This window comes from Peromyscus leucopus, chromosome X (genome assembly GCF_004664715.2).
Source record: "Peromyscus leucopus breed LL Stock chromosome X, UCI_PerLeu_2.1, whole genome shotgun sequence".
In the NCBI taxonomy this organism is placed as follows: domain Eukaryota; kingdom Metazoa; phylum Chordata; class Mammalia; order Rodentia; family Cricetidae; genus Peromyscus; species Peromyscus leucopus.
In genome coordinates, this window is record NC_051083.1 from 20,356,979 (window position 1) to 20,371,697 (window position 14,719).

A 14,719-nucleotide genomic window follows, 5' to 3' on the forward strand; every position below is an offset into this window, starting at 1 on the left:
ATTGGCCTGCCATACTTTCCCAGAGCTCTCTGACCCTGAGAAATACCTGCCTTTTAGCTGGAGCCCCAGAGTCCCCAAAAAACTAACTTGAATTCTAGTTGTTCTACAAACCCTGAACATCACACCTAGCCATATCAAAAGATGGAATAAACTCAGATTCCTTTGGCAAATTTAATGTAACTCTGATACCAAAATATGACAACAACACAGGAAGCAAACACAAAGCAGGAACAGCAGATTTTTCATAGTGTTTCACTCAGCTAATGGGTAGTAGCTGCTTATGCTGCTGCGTGGACAGAGATTCCAAAGCTGCACATTGGCTCCATGGGAAGTACTGCTGCGTTAGCGTTATCTGTAAACATGGGTAACAAACCTGAAAAACAGAGCAGAATACCCAGAGACATGTTAGCGCCAAGCCCATTTCCTCCCATTTCCCTTCTTGTCTTCATCTTCTCCCTTGGTCCTCCTGTCTAGTAGCTCCCAACTATCCTAGCTTCCCCATGGGTCCCGGCTATGGGAATATTGCAGTTACCTGAAACTTCATTAGCCGTAAGAGAAGCCACAGGCACCCAGGTTAGTGGCTCCACCACCGAAGCCAGTGCCGGTGCTTGGTCCACCGCCAAATCCAGCACTGCTGTTCAGTCCACCACCAAAGCCGGCACTGCTGCTCAGTCCACCACCGAAGCCAGTACTGGTACTCAGTCCCCCACCGAAGCCAGGTGCAGTGCTTGGTCCTCCGAAGCCACCTCCAGCGCTTGGTCCGCCGAAGCCAGCTCCTGTACTTGGTCCACCACCAAAGCCACCAGTGCTTGGTCCACTGCAGAAGCCAGCACCAGTGCTTGGTCCACCACTAAAGCCAACAATAGAACTGGGTCCATTACTGAAGCTGGAGCCGGCGCTGGGCTCACCAGTAAAGCCACTGCTGGTGTTGGAATCACTGCCAAAGCCAATGATGGTATTCAGTCCTCTGTCGAAGCTGGCATTAGGCCCACTGCCAAAGCCATCGCCAGTGCTGAGGCTTACACTAAAGCCTGCACCAGTGCCAAGTGTGCCGCCAAAACCATTATTGGTACTCAGGTCACCAGCAAAGCCATTAGTGACCAGTCCACCGCCAAAGCCAGTGCTGCTGCCAAGTCCATCACCAAAGCCAGCGCCAGTGCCCAGTCCACCACCAAAATCAGTGCTAGTGTTTAGTCCACCATCGAAGCCAGCACTGGTACCCAGTCCCGCACTGAAGTCAGCATTAGAACTTAGTCCACCACCAAAATCAGTGCTGGTGCCTAGTCCACCACCAAAGCCAGTGCTGGTGCCCAGGCCACCATTGAAGCTAGCACTGGGGCCTAAGCTTCCACCAAAGCCGGTGCTGGTACCTAGGCTGCTGCCAAAGCCAGTACTGGTGCCCAATCCATTTCCAAAGCCAGCACTGGTACTTAGCCCATTCCCAAAACTGAAAATGGCACTGGTGCTGTGCCCCTCGCTGTAATTGGCACTGGTAGCACCACTAAAGCAGGAGTTGGTGCTGGAAGAGCCTCCAAAGCATAGGTTGGTGTTAGATGCACTGCCAAAACAGAGACTGGTGCTGGGTGCTCCACCAAAACAGAGATTAGTGCTGTGAGAACCACCAAAGCTGCCGCTGGTAGTGGGAGCACTGCCAAAGCTAATACTGTTGCTATGCGTACTACCAAAGTCAGTGGTACTAAGTGCCCCACCAAAGCCAACGCTGGTACTGAATGCACCACCAAAGTCGGGGGTGGTGCTGATGGCACCGCCAAAGCTGGCACTGGTGCTGATGGCACCGCCAAAGCCGGCACTGCCACTGAGCGCACCATCAAAGCTGGCACTGGTGCTGATGGCACCGCCAAAGCCAGCACTGCCATTGAGTGTACCACTAAAGCTGGCACTGGTGCTGATGGCACCGCCAAAGCCAGCACTGCCATTGAGTGTACCACTAAAGCTGGCACTGGTGCTGATGGCACCACCAAAGCCGGCACTGCCACTGAGTGCACCATCAAAGCTGGCACTGGTACTGATGGCACCACCAAAGCCGGCACTGCCGTTGAGCGCACCACCGAAGCTGGCACTGGTGCTGATGGCACCGCCAAAACCAGCACTGTTACTGAGCGCACCACCGAAGCTGGCACTGGTGCTAATGGCACTGCCGAAGCCAGTACTGCCATTGAGTACACTACCAAAGCTGGCACTGGTGCTGAGTGCACTGCCAAAGCCAGAACTGGTGCTAATGGCACCACCAAAGCTGGCACTGCTGTTGAGTGCATTGCCAAAGCCGGTGCTGGTGTTGATGGCACCGCCAAAGCTGGCACTGCTGTTGAGTGCATTGCCGAAGCCAGTATTTATGGCACCACCAAAGCTGGCACTGCTATTGAGTGCACTGCCAAAGCCAGCACTGGTGCTGATGGCACCACCAAAGCCGGTACTGCTGTTGAGTGTACTGCCAAAGCCAGCACTAGTGCCAGAAGAGCCACCAAAACTGACACTAGTGCTTAGTGTGCCACCAAAGTCAGAGCTGGTGCTAGAAGAAGCACCAAAGGAAACACTGGTGCTGAGTGTACCACCAAAACCAGTATTGGTGCTAGGAGAACCACCAAAGCAGATACTGGTACTGAGTGTGCCTCCAAAGCCGGCACCAGAACAGGGAGAGCTACCAAAGCAGACACTGGTGCTAAGTGTGCCTCCAAAACCAGTGGTGGTGCTAATTGCACCACTGAAGACAGTGCTTGTGGTAGGTGCGCTGCCAAAGCTGGTGCTGGTGCTGAGCGCACCACTAAAGCTAGCTGTGGTACTGCTAAGTGTGCCTCCAAAGCCACAGCTGGCTCCACCATTGAAACTGGCACTGGTACAAGGTGCACCACCAAAACTAATACTGGCTCCACCACTGAAACTGGTACTGGTGGTAGGAGAACCACCAAAGCTAATGCTGGATCCACCACTGAAACTACTGCCAATGCTGGATGCACCACCAAAGCTGATGCTGGCTGTGCTGCTGAAACTGGTGCTGGTGTTGGGTGCACCACCGAAGCTGATGCTGGCTCCGCTGCTGAAACTAGTGCTAGTGTTGGGTGCACCACCGAAGCTGATGCTGGCTGTGTTGCAAAAAGTGGCACTAGTACTGGGTGTACCACTGAAGCTAATGCTGGCTCCACCACTGAAACTAGTGCTAGTGTTGGATGTGTCACCAAAGCTGATGCTGGCTGCACTGCTGAAGTTGGCAGAGGTGTTGGGTACACTACCAAAGGTAATGCCATTTCTGCCACCAAAGCCACCACCGGGGCTGGGCATGCCACCAAAGCCACCACTGGGGCTGGGCATGCCACCAAAGCCACCACTGGGGTTGGTTATACCACCAAAGCTAATACTAGCACCATCACTGAAGCTATTTCTGGTACTAGCTCCTTGATTGAAGTTGACATTATTGGTGGGATCTGCATTTTCTTGGGCTCTGGAGTCAATTTCAAAGGAAAATCTGTTCCAAGCCTGAGCATCATCACCCAACTCTTCCCGTGTTAAGCAGTCAATATCCATGTCATCCCAATTCCAGGGCCCAGCCACAGCTTCCTCTCCAATCCCCATTTGGGCTCTTGCCTCAGCCCTGGCCTCAGCCTCAGCCACAGCCACAGCTGCAGCCTGAACGTCCATCTCTACTGCCTCCCGGTACTGAGCAGCCCAGTCTTTAGGATCTTTCTTCTGTACCTAAAATGGAAATTATAATTATTATAAGAAAAATAGCCTTTATAGTTATGTGTGAAGCACCCATTTATGGGATCCACACAAAACTAAAAGGGTAAATTTAAAAAATAAAAATCTTTCTAGAATTCTAATGAGTAAGGCTTGATATCAAACTTCAGCTCTGATAACTCAGGCACCCAAGTTATGTCCTTGGACAAGTTACTTTATATCACTGACCTAAATGTCCCCATTTGTAATGCGGGAAACGATAAGAGACTAAGTATGTTATACACTGTATTTTCCCAGAATTCTTATGTTGAACACCCGCCCCCTAATCATGACTGTATTTGCAAACAGGGTCTTTTATGGGTATAACTTAAGTGAAATGAGTGAAGCCTTGATCAAATAGGATTAATGCCCTTATAAGAAAAGGCATGAAAATGAATTCAGGCTTGCTCTATTCTATGTGAAGTTGCAGAAAAAGTTAGCATCTATAAGTCAGAAAAAGCCTACACCAGAAACTGACTGTACTAGATGTTGATATAGGGTTTTTATTTTCAGGTTTTTTATCTCTGATACATTTTGGGAGTGTATCAATTTCTGTATCTAAAGCCATCCAGTTATTAATATTTTCTAATGGCAGCCTGAACTGACTGATGATGCAATGTAAAAATTAACTAGACAATGAAAGATGTACATCTTGCAGTATATATCTGGGACATTAATGTAGATTTATATATTTATATACAAAGCATATGTTGCCCCATACCTGTCTCACTGCACACAGCCCACCTCAGCCTGGAGAATCCCATTCCCTTAATGTGCCAAGCTCAGGAAGTTCATTACCTTGCATGCAAATTTTAGGACTTTCATCTTGCTAGTCTCATGGTAAGACCGCAGGCCCCAGAAGAATTCATATTCAGGTGGTCTGCTGTTGGGGACCCTCTTGTATTCCAGATACCTTGGAGAAAGGAAATGAAACTTGCTTCTAAACAAGCAAAACTATTGTTTAACCACTAGGCCTCAGATGAAGCAATTTCCTCTAAACCAACAATCTGGAGAAAAATTTTCAAGCCCCCCCCCCAGACTCATTCCCATGGAAACATGGTTCCATGTAAAGCCATGGTGATTCATATACAGGACATGATACCACAAAAGACATGTGTTTTGTCTGCTATGAAGACTAACCCCAGATTGCATTTGGGTATGCTGTTAATAAATGGGCCATTTGGGGCCCCTGCTATGAGTACATGCCATTGCAAGGGTCCTAATGGGGCTTGGCCACAAGAATTTTATATAGGACTTGAGTCTAGGCCACAGGATGCCCATCTGTCTATAAAGAGTGTGAGAAAGGCATTAAGTATTTTTTGAACCAAATTGCCACACCCAGAGCACTTCAGAGGTACACAAAACCTTGAACACTACTTACTTCTGCTTCACGAATTCATCTGTGATGAGTTTCCTCACTTCTCCAAAAAGTGAATGTCTTACCCTAGCAAAGGAAAACATAATCAGTGAATACAGATCAGAACTTCCCAGATGAAGGTAGAGGTATTTCCCAACATGGAACAGATTCTATAGCCAATGAGGCAGTCTCAACGAAGTGAAGATAGTAGTGAGCATATGGCCACTAGAAGAAAACGGTGGAGGCCAGATGGCACTTTGTCAGGGATGCCTGAAGGTCCACCTTACACCTCATCTCAGAACAGACAGAAGACATAAAGGAGAAAAGAAGCAGAGTTCAGAACAATTTCGTCATTCATCCGGGTAAGAAACCCCTCAATCCCCACCCCCACCCCACGCTCCCCAGACCACCAGGTTGATGCAATCCTGGGACCGTCCTCTCTTGCCAAAAGACAACACGGACAGCAAGCGCTGAGAGAGCCCAATCATACCCAGGACGCAGCCCCAACTTGCGCAGCACCTCCCAGATGACAGCTATAAGAGGAGGCAAGGAGAGAAAATGAGCATCTGGAATTCAGACAATAGCCACCTATTCAACTGCACGCCCAGCCACTCACCCTCACTGGCCTTGTTGCCATTCATGAAAATGACACTCAGAATCACCATGAGGAGGCCAAGCTTAGGTGTGTCCTTGGTCCTAAGAGGATAACAGGACAAAGAGAAAGTTTATGATCATAAGTCATCATCTATCCAACACAGTTCATTAGGCCAGCCTCTCCTAGATTCCTCAGATACAGAGAATTCGGCCTACTCTGTGGTCCCAGCTATCTATGGCCCAAGGCAAGGTGCTTTCACTCTTGAGTCAAGGTCTCCAGTAAAATGGGAAGCCACATACTATCCTTACCCAGGGTTAGCAAGACATGGACGAATCCCTGTCAACCACACAGGCGCTCAGTTAATGGGAGTCTTTTCTTCCTTTCCTAAAGCCCCTGGCCCCGAGAAGTTCTAGATGGAACCCCAGTGACACCCCTGCCCTCAAGCATCGTGATCCACACCAGAAGTCCCTCTGAGAGCCACCCTTCCACAGCCAGGCCAGGCACTCAGTAGAAGAGACAAGTAACAAGAGGCTGATTTCCTGGGAGCCTGTGAGAAAGCAAATGTGGCAGCAGGAATGCCCCAGTCCAGGCTCTGAAACCCTTCTGTCATAATCTGGTACCACTGTCACTTACAGGGATCCAGTCATGTGTGGGAGCTGGGACATGGGCATTTAGACCATCTTTCCTGAGCTTCTCAGAGGAAGCAGAAGCCCCTTCCCACCCTAGCACTTTCCCAGCTTACGTTCCCAGTATGCCTGCAGAGGACTCCTGAGTGCTGATAAGAATATACAAGCTACTTTGCTTATCAATTTCCTTCAGATTGACTCGAAACATCTGCCAAGTAAAAGAATAGCCTGTGAGATTGCAAAACATATCTTAGGTATCAATTAGCATGTTGGGCATTCTGCAGAAAAGAGTTTTGTATGAAATAGAAAATGACTGTAAAGCACATAGTTCAGTACCAAGTACATATTAAACATGTAACAAACATAAGATAGTCATCCACAGCATCTTTGTGATATTGAGCATCTGCAATACATGAGACGGTGTATCCAGCAACAGACACAAGCTAGGACTGAGCTACATAGCTTTAGTACTGGCTGTGTTTCCACCGCTGACTTGCTGAGTGATCAGTGGCTGCCCCTCCCTAGGCCACTGTGTGCTCATCAGCACAGTAATGAGAACGTATTAGGTCTCTGTGCTTCCTCCCAGGAGGGTGATCATATACCTTTCTTCTGTTTAAGGTTTCCCCAGTGCACCCATCCCCCAGGGCTGCCCCTTCACCTTCTCCAGAGCGTAGCTTGCTCGTTCAATGATCTCTGGGAAATACTCATCATATTCTTGGATGACATCCTTCAGCATGTCTGCAAGAAAGGGGAGACAGAAGATGCTAAACTGTACAGAGGCCAGATGACTGTGGTCTTTTACAAGCCCGATGTGGTCAGGGTAGCTATGGTGAAATATGAGTGTGGCTGCTGGGGTGGTATGAGAGGAGGTGATGAGTAAACAGCCACAGGCCATGGGGAAAGAAGTGAAGAGAGCTCAAGAAGGCTACCTGAGCGCTTGATGGGGATCTTTGTCTGGTCTTTAACCAACAGGTATTTCACCAGCTTATTTGCCTAAAAAAAGGAACAGTTGAGGGGGTATCAATACAGTGGCAAACCACTTGGAAGAATCTCAGAGAATGAAGAGAAAGAAAAGCAGGACATGAGCAAACTGGATTCTTACCCTTTCCTGCAAAATGGCCACATCTCGGGGTGGTGGAGGCCTCCGGCCCCATGGGATCCGCCTGAAATTATTCCCAGTTCTTTCTTCTCCATTGAGATGCTTAGACTTTATCAATGGACAAAATTTCTGGAGTTACCAAATGAAAAAGATTGCTGTTTCTTCCAGAAAGTCCCCCTGGAGTCTAGCAAGCCTAGACTCTCTCCTACAGAGGGGTGTGGCCCTATCACTGGCTACCCTGACTCCCATGCTTTTCTTTCACTGGCTTCTAGGTAACATTGTATTTCAACCTCAAGGACACAGCCAAACAAGGCCATGGCCTGGGGGTTTTCCCTTTGATTTGGCCACCGCCATACTCCGCTAGCTATAGGCCTTAGATGGATCACTTCATTCCAGGACTTTGTTTTCTTCTCTGTAAAACTGGGACTTACAGTCCCCAGTTAGTAAGAGTTCTTTTCAAAAAATCCACATATAACCTGGGTAAATGTATATGACACAAAGTATGGCACATGGTTAAATATGATGTAAATACAAAGTGAGTTACACATAGGTCTTAACCAAATACACAAATGTATTTCCCTACCAATCTATGAACTACTAGTGGACACAACTGTATCACATTCTTCTCAGCATTATCCTATACCCTATGTGAACACAGGGTCACTCTTGAAGTTAAGTGACTCAGGAAAAATAAGACAAATAAACAACCCAGTATAGGAATGAGAAAGCAGCAAAAAGTTAAGGATAATGTCAGAGATCTCACCTTGCGATTCCTCTTGCCCCGGGTTCTGGTTGTGGGCTCTAAACTCAACTGAGCCAGATAGTCATCTGCCAAGGCCTGGACAGCAGCGGCAACCTGAGTCTCAAGGGCACTAATGCTGGCCTGAGAGGTAGCCATCTTGGCCTGAGCTCCTTGTTCAGTGATTTGAGCATGGCTTTCAGTTGCCCGAGTCTTAGTGGCAGCCTTTCGAGCCCTGGACCCTCTCCTGATCCGTACAGTGACTGATAGGGCATGGTTTGTGACCATTTGAATGGCAGGTGGAGCCTCAGAGAACTCAGAAGCAGAAGTTGGGCCCTTATTGGCAACCTTCTTCCCCTTGGGCTTTTTGGGCCTTAGAACTACAGTTGAGGCCTCAATCTGTCTGCCAGATCCCTCGACAGCATTTGAGGACTCTACATATTCAGTGTCAGTATTAGTGGTCTTAGCAGTTGTTCTTTTAGCTTTGCAAGTTTTCTTGGTTCGGATAGTAGCTGCTGTGGCCTGGATACTAGCTGTCTCCTTAGCAGTTTGGCCTTGGGTTGTAGCTGTGTGTGTAGCAGTCGAAGCCAGTGAGATCTCAGTGGCACTAGGTATGGTCTTATTGGCAGCCTTCTTAGCCTTAGCTTTCTTGGGTTTGCTGACAGCTATCAAGGCCAGGGAATTAGCTGACTCATTGGCAATTGGTGACTGGATAGTGGGTGAGGTACCTGGCAGGTTTAGGGCATGTAAGGGTGACTTGAGCTGTGTAGTGACATCCTCAGTGCCAGTTAGGGATACCTTAGGTGTAACTCTCTTTGTCTTGGCTTTCTTGGTCTGAGCAGTAACTGAAGCCTGGATATTGGCTGCCTCAGTAGTAGCTGAAGCCTGGCTGATCTGGGAGAACATTGGTAGGTTTAAAGCCTGCAGAGTTACTTTAGGCTTGTTGCTAGCAATGTCATTGGCAGATGGGACTGGAGGGGGAGTGGGTGTGGTCTTAGTAATAGCTTTAATAGAAGTCTTCTTGGTCTTGTTTTTCTTAGGCCGGCTGGCAACAGGGGGGTCCTTGGATGCCGACAACAGGGTATGCATCATCAGGACATTGTCCTTCTCTGTGGTCTCAGTCTGTACATCTGGAGAGAAAGGAAGCCCTAGGCTCCCAGAGGGAGGCAGAGGGCCCTACATACTTAGGATTATGATCCTATGGGCCATCTGGCCTCCCTACAACCACCCCTCTTTACAGTGGACTCTCCTCCTGGGCAGTTTGATTGAAAGGGGGTGGGAAAACAAGGAGGAAGCAGGAGATAATCGGGCAAATTTCCCTCTTCCCAGCCCCATGCAAAGGAAGATTGAGCCAGGTTAGGTAGGGAGGTTAGGTAGGGAATTGTGGAACTACACAGTGGTAGTGGACTCCAGAGTGGTAAGTGAATTTGGGGCAGGGCAGATGGTCTGGTAAGAATACAGAGAGGTCTCACCTGGAATGTGGGCATCCGATAACCATAGTCATTTCTTCTATCCATCTTCCTGAGAGGCTAGTAGCTGAGCCTGAAAGAAATAGGGCTGAGTTAGAGGAAAATAAGGGAGCAGGGAGATTCATCAGAAGTCTCGCTAAATCTGAATGGTGAAAGAATTTACCTAATTTTGGGCATCAAACCCTTCTGGGTTTGCCTATCTAGAAGCTCAGGGTATCTGGTTTCTGAGTTCCAGCACTTCCAAGATGGCAAATCAGTTCTACGACCTACACCTAAATACCCTCAACCACACCGCAACCTGACAGTGCGCATGCGCACAGAAACACACACACACACACACACACACACACACACACACACACACACACACAACACGCATGCCGCATGCTCACAGGTTTCCCAAATGAGCTTGGTCCTAAGGGCCCTCAGTACGCATGCGCTTTGGTGGACAGGACCATCTCTCACCATCTCGTTTCCACTTATGCCCACCCTCCCCCTCTGAGCTAAAGAACATCTCGGTCCCACCCGCCTCCTCCTAACTACACCATTTCTAGTCCACCCTTTCCCTTCAGAAGTGGCTCAGGCTTCGCAGGGTCACTTCGCGCCTCCCCCTCTTCCTCCCTCCCCCAGCAGCCCCCCCATTCCTTTGCGTCCGCGCTGCCTGTCAGCCACTCACCCTCGCTTTGGTTGCGCAGTCCTCTGCACCTCCCACCCCTCCGCAAGCCCCCTCCCCCCGCGCCGCAGTCGCCTCTGCTGACACTGCCCCCCCACCTTGGTCCACGTCTGCAAGGGCCCAGCCCCGCCCTTTCTGCAACATGGATACCCCACCCCCAAATTCAACAGGGATACCCTTGGTGGATTCCCAGCTCCCTAACCCTACCAGGTCATTCCCCCTTTCAAACCAGTGCTAACCGGATCCTAGCCCGCCCTTTCTCCATTCCAAGCCTGGTCCTTTGGCCGTTTAAAAAGGCTTCTGTCACTCCTTTCTTGGTCCCGATCCGATCCATCCTCCGTAGCCCAAAGGGGGTCTTTCTTCAGCTTAATCCGGGTCCTTAATCCGTCCCTTACCTCCCTCTTGAACTTGGTACTCCTCCCTTTTTGCTACAGCCAGAACGACTTCTCAACGTTTCCTTTCCACAACCCCAAACAGGTCTGCATCCCTTCTTTCCATCCCCAAACTGAGTCCAGACCTTCCCGTAGCCCAGAGATCCCGCCTCCGCCTTTCCCCCTGAGAATTGGGTCCAGGCACCTCTAAACCCACCACATCGAAACCGCTAGATCCCAAACCCCGGCAGATTTTCTTCAAACCTTAATGTTGTGTGAAGCCAGTCACCCCGAAGCCGCAGCTTTGAAGGCCCCACAGGGTCTGTACCAAAGCTAGCCACCTCAGCTCACCTCGCCCTCGTGAGTCCAGAGGACGTCTGCTCTCTCCAAGCCTCTGCTCAGGTCTGAGCTTGTTACCCCCCCTCGCCTGGCCGGAAGTGGTCCTGCCTCTTTCCGCCTCCAGAGGGGGGTCTCTGTCCCTACCGGCCCGCCCCACCCCCTCCCTGCTTAAGGACTTCCCGATCTCCTCAGTGCAGCTCCTCTTTTCTGTTTACTACCTCTTGTTCAGCATCACACCTATTCTCCATTTCATTTCTCTGTTCCCCATTCTGTGTCCCTGCTCTATTTGATTTTTCTGTTTCTCCTGAAGAGAATGACTTCAGAGCTCCCACGCCTGCCCCGACAACACTAATTACATAGCATAATACACTGTGAGAGCAGAGGATTATGTCACATTCATTGCTGACTTTCAAATACGACCAGATTAAGATATTTAGAGTCTCTAAACATTAACAGGATGTTCCCAAATAATTCATATATATTATATAATATATAAATTAAATATATATTTCATATATATTTTTTAAAAGTAGATGTAAGAAAAATCAATTAGGGCCAGTCAGATGATTCGGCGGGTAAAAGCACTTGCCACTAAGCCTGAGGACATGAATTCTATTCCCTGAACCCACATGGTGGAGGGAGAGAACCTTACTCCCACAAGTTGTCCTCGCAGTTCTGTTTGCACACAAACACATTATTTATTACAAATAAAAATGTAATGAAATCCCTGGATGTTTCAATTTATTTCAAAATAATTGCATTGATGCCTTTTTAAAAAGCAAATTATTTGAAAAATATTGGAGTGGGCATTTAACAAAGCACTGATGTAATTCCAGAACTACTTCGGAGGAAGATGTGAAAGGATCTTGATTTCAAGTATAGCCTTCTACAGTGAAACTATAAATAAAAATTGTATACATGTAATGCATATATACACATGTACATCTGTATTATATAGACATACAGATATACATGAATGTCTTTTTTTTCATGTTCTTCTTTTACTGATGCACTGAGCAAGGACTTAGGCTGTCTCTTGTGATATAGTGCACTATTCCCAGTACAAGAAACATTTTGTGGCATTCACTTTTTCATTCAATTATGTTAAAGTGAGTAGAGATGATTATGTCAGATAAAAAAGATATGAAGTCAAAAACTAAAATGACACATTATAAAAAGAATGACATTACAGCTTGGGGATGGTGGTCCATGCTTTTAATCCCAGTACTCAGAGGCAGAGACAGGCAGAACTCTGAGTTCAGAGCCTAGCCAGGGCTACAGAGTGAGATCCTCTATCAAAACAAAACAAAAAAAACCAACAAAAAAACCCCCAAAACAACAAAAGACTATATAATAAGAGACATTTCACAAGGACCACATAAAAATTACAAATATATATGAATTCACATTGAAGTACCTGGATATGTGAAACAATGTTAATAATGAATGGAGGGATGGAGTGCAGTAGAAGAATAGTAAAGAACTTCAGTACCCATCTTCCAACGATGTAGGGATTATCTGGATGGAAAATCAGTAAAGAAGAGATGGATTTGAATTTCACTTTAGGCTAAATGAACTTAACAGACATCTACAGAACATTCCAACCAACAGCTGCAGAACACACATTCTTCTCAAATATACATGCAGCATTCTCCAGTGCAAATCCTAAGTAGGGCCACAAATGAAGTCTTAACAAATCTAAGAAGAGAGTATTTGTTAAAACACATAGAACTGAACATCACAAAATGTGAACTTTAATATATACAACAAAATTAGCCACAGCATACAGTGATCCCTTGGTGAAATAAAATCTGTGACAAGTAAATCTAACTTTATTAAAAAAGTATCCTGAAATTACACATTTTTATGATGAAAAAGGAAAAAGGAACTGAAGATTGAAAGAACCTAAGTAATGTTGCAAAAGGTGAAAAAAGGAACAATTTACCTTACTATATTGGACAGCTGATTGACTGGAAACTATAAAATGAGGGCAAAGGAAACCTTTTAAATACTGTCTCTAGGTAGGACATTTCTTTACTTTTTCCCTTATTGTTCGTTTATTGAAAATAGATTTTTTTCTCACACAATATATCCTGATTATAGTTTCCCCTCCCTCTACCCAGTTCCTCTTGACTTTCCCTGCCCTCTGGATCCACTCCATTTGTGTCTTTCATTACAAAAGAATGGGCTCCTAAGAGATAACCAAACATAACAAATAAAATATAACAAGATAAAACAAAAAAAACACCACATTGAAGCTGGACACAGCAAGCCAACAAAAGGAAGAGACTCCCAATTATACTTACAAGAATCAGAGACCCATTCCTTCAGAGAGGATCTGGTGCAGACCTGTGTAGGCCCTAGGCTTGCTGCCTCAGTCTCTGTGAGCTCATACTCACCTTTCTTAGTTGATTCAGAGGACCTTAGTCTGCTGGTGTCCTCCATCTCCTGTGGCTCTTACAATCTTCAACCTCCTCTTCCATGGGATTCCCTGAGCTCTAGGGGGAGGGATATGATGGAAACATCGAACTTAGACTCTGCATAATGTCTGGCTGTGGGTCTCTACATCTGTTCCCATCTGCTGCCAGAGGAAGCCTCTCTTATGATGACTGGATAAGGCACTGATCTATGAGTATAGCAGAATATCATTAGAAATCATTTCATTAATTTTTTGACCAGTAGTGTTTGGTTTTACCATAGGTCTCTGGGCTATCTAGTCTCTGGTTCTTGGTTACCAAAGCAGTGCTGGGTGTGAGTTCCTTCTCATGAAGGAGACCTTAGATCTAATCAGACATTGGGTGGCTACTCCCACATGTTCTGTGCTACCATTGCCCTACTCTATTTTCCAGGCAGGACATATTGTAGGTCAGAGGTTTTGTGTCTCAGTTGCTGTCTATATTTCTATTTGTGGTAGCCTGCAGAATACCTTCCCACACCAAGGAGACTAGAACATAGGGTGAGGGCTTCACAGTGAGCTGTGTGGTTGTTGTCCTCAGCAATGAGGCCCTGCTGTTAGTTTGCAGAGAGCACTCTTCTGTCTTAGCAACAGCCTGGGTTGTTTGGGGATTTCCATGGGACCCCATTTGGCCAACAACTCAATTGACTGCAACCTAGTCCTGCTACTGGCAGCCTCTCCTGGTGACAACGGATGGCTAGTTGAGACTCTCTATCCCCCATTACTAGGACTTTTTATTAGAATCATCTTCATAGGTTCCAGGAAGTTTCCACTGCACTAGGTTTCCATACCACCCCAAATGCCCCCCTCAATTCCAGCTGGCACTCCCCACACTCCTTTGATGCCATCCACCCCACCTATCACTCCTATCCCCATCTGCCCACAGTTTGCCCATGAAATCTATTTATCCCTCCCAGGGAGATCTCTACATCACCCCTAAACCCCTCCTTGTTACCTAACCTCTCTGGGTCTATGGACTGTAGCTTGGTTATCATTTACTTAACAGCTAATATCCACTTATAAGTGAGTACATACAATATTTGTCTTTCTGGGTCTGGGTTACCTCATTTTGGATTATTTTTTCTAGTCCCATCCATTTGCCTGCAAATTTCATGATGTCATTGTTTTAACAACTGAGTGATACTTCATTATGTAAATGTACCACTTTTTCATTCATTCTTCTATTGAGTGACATCTAAGTTGTTTCCAGTTTCTGGCTATTATGAATAAAGCCAGAATGAACATAGTTGAGCAAGTATACTTG

At 46.9% G+C, this 14,719-nt stretch overlaps 1 protein-coding gene across 7 annotated transcripts; it reads right to left on the bottom strand.

The window, feature by feature from the left end:
- Nucleotides 1–154: 154 nt before the first annotated feature.
- LOC114702866 (trophinin-like) lies at nt 155–11,521 on the bottom strand. 7 transcript variants are annotated; one of them, XM_028883448.2, is made up of 13 exons: nt 11,219–11,521; nt 9,621–9,690; nt 8,173–9,324; nt 7,413–7,538; nt 7,240–7,303; nt 6,969–7,048; nt 6,427–6,518; nt 5,706–5,785; nt 5,580–5,622; nt 5,114–5,176; nt 4,531–4,645; nt 533–3,708; nt 155–373 (listed from the first exon to the last, which is right to left on the bottom strand). In XM_028883448.2, the coding sequence occupies exons 2-12, from the start codon at nt 9,663–9,665 to the stop codon at nt 544–546; spliced, it is 5,025 nt and encodes a 1,674-aa protein (XP_028739281.1). In that variant the 5' UTR covers nt 9,666–9,690; nt 11,219–11,521; the 3' UTR covers nt 155–373; nt 533–543. The 7 variants fall into 7 exon arrangements, with proteins under 7 accessions (XP_028739281.1, XP_028739282.1, XP_028739277.1 ...); XM_028883449.2 differs by lacking the exon at nt 11,219–11,521 and adding an exon at nt 11,013–11,151 and having other exon boundaries at nt 7,413–7,517; XM_028883444.2 differs by lacking the exon at nt 11,219–11,521 and adding an exon at nt 11,013–11,151.
- Between the last annotated feature and the right edge of the window lie 3,198 nt (nt 11,522–14,719).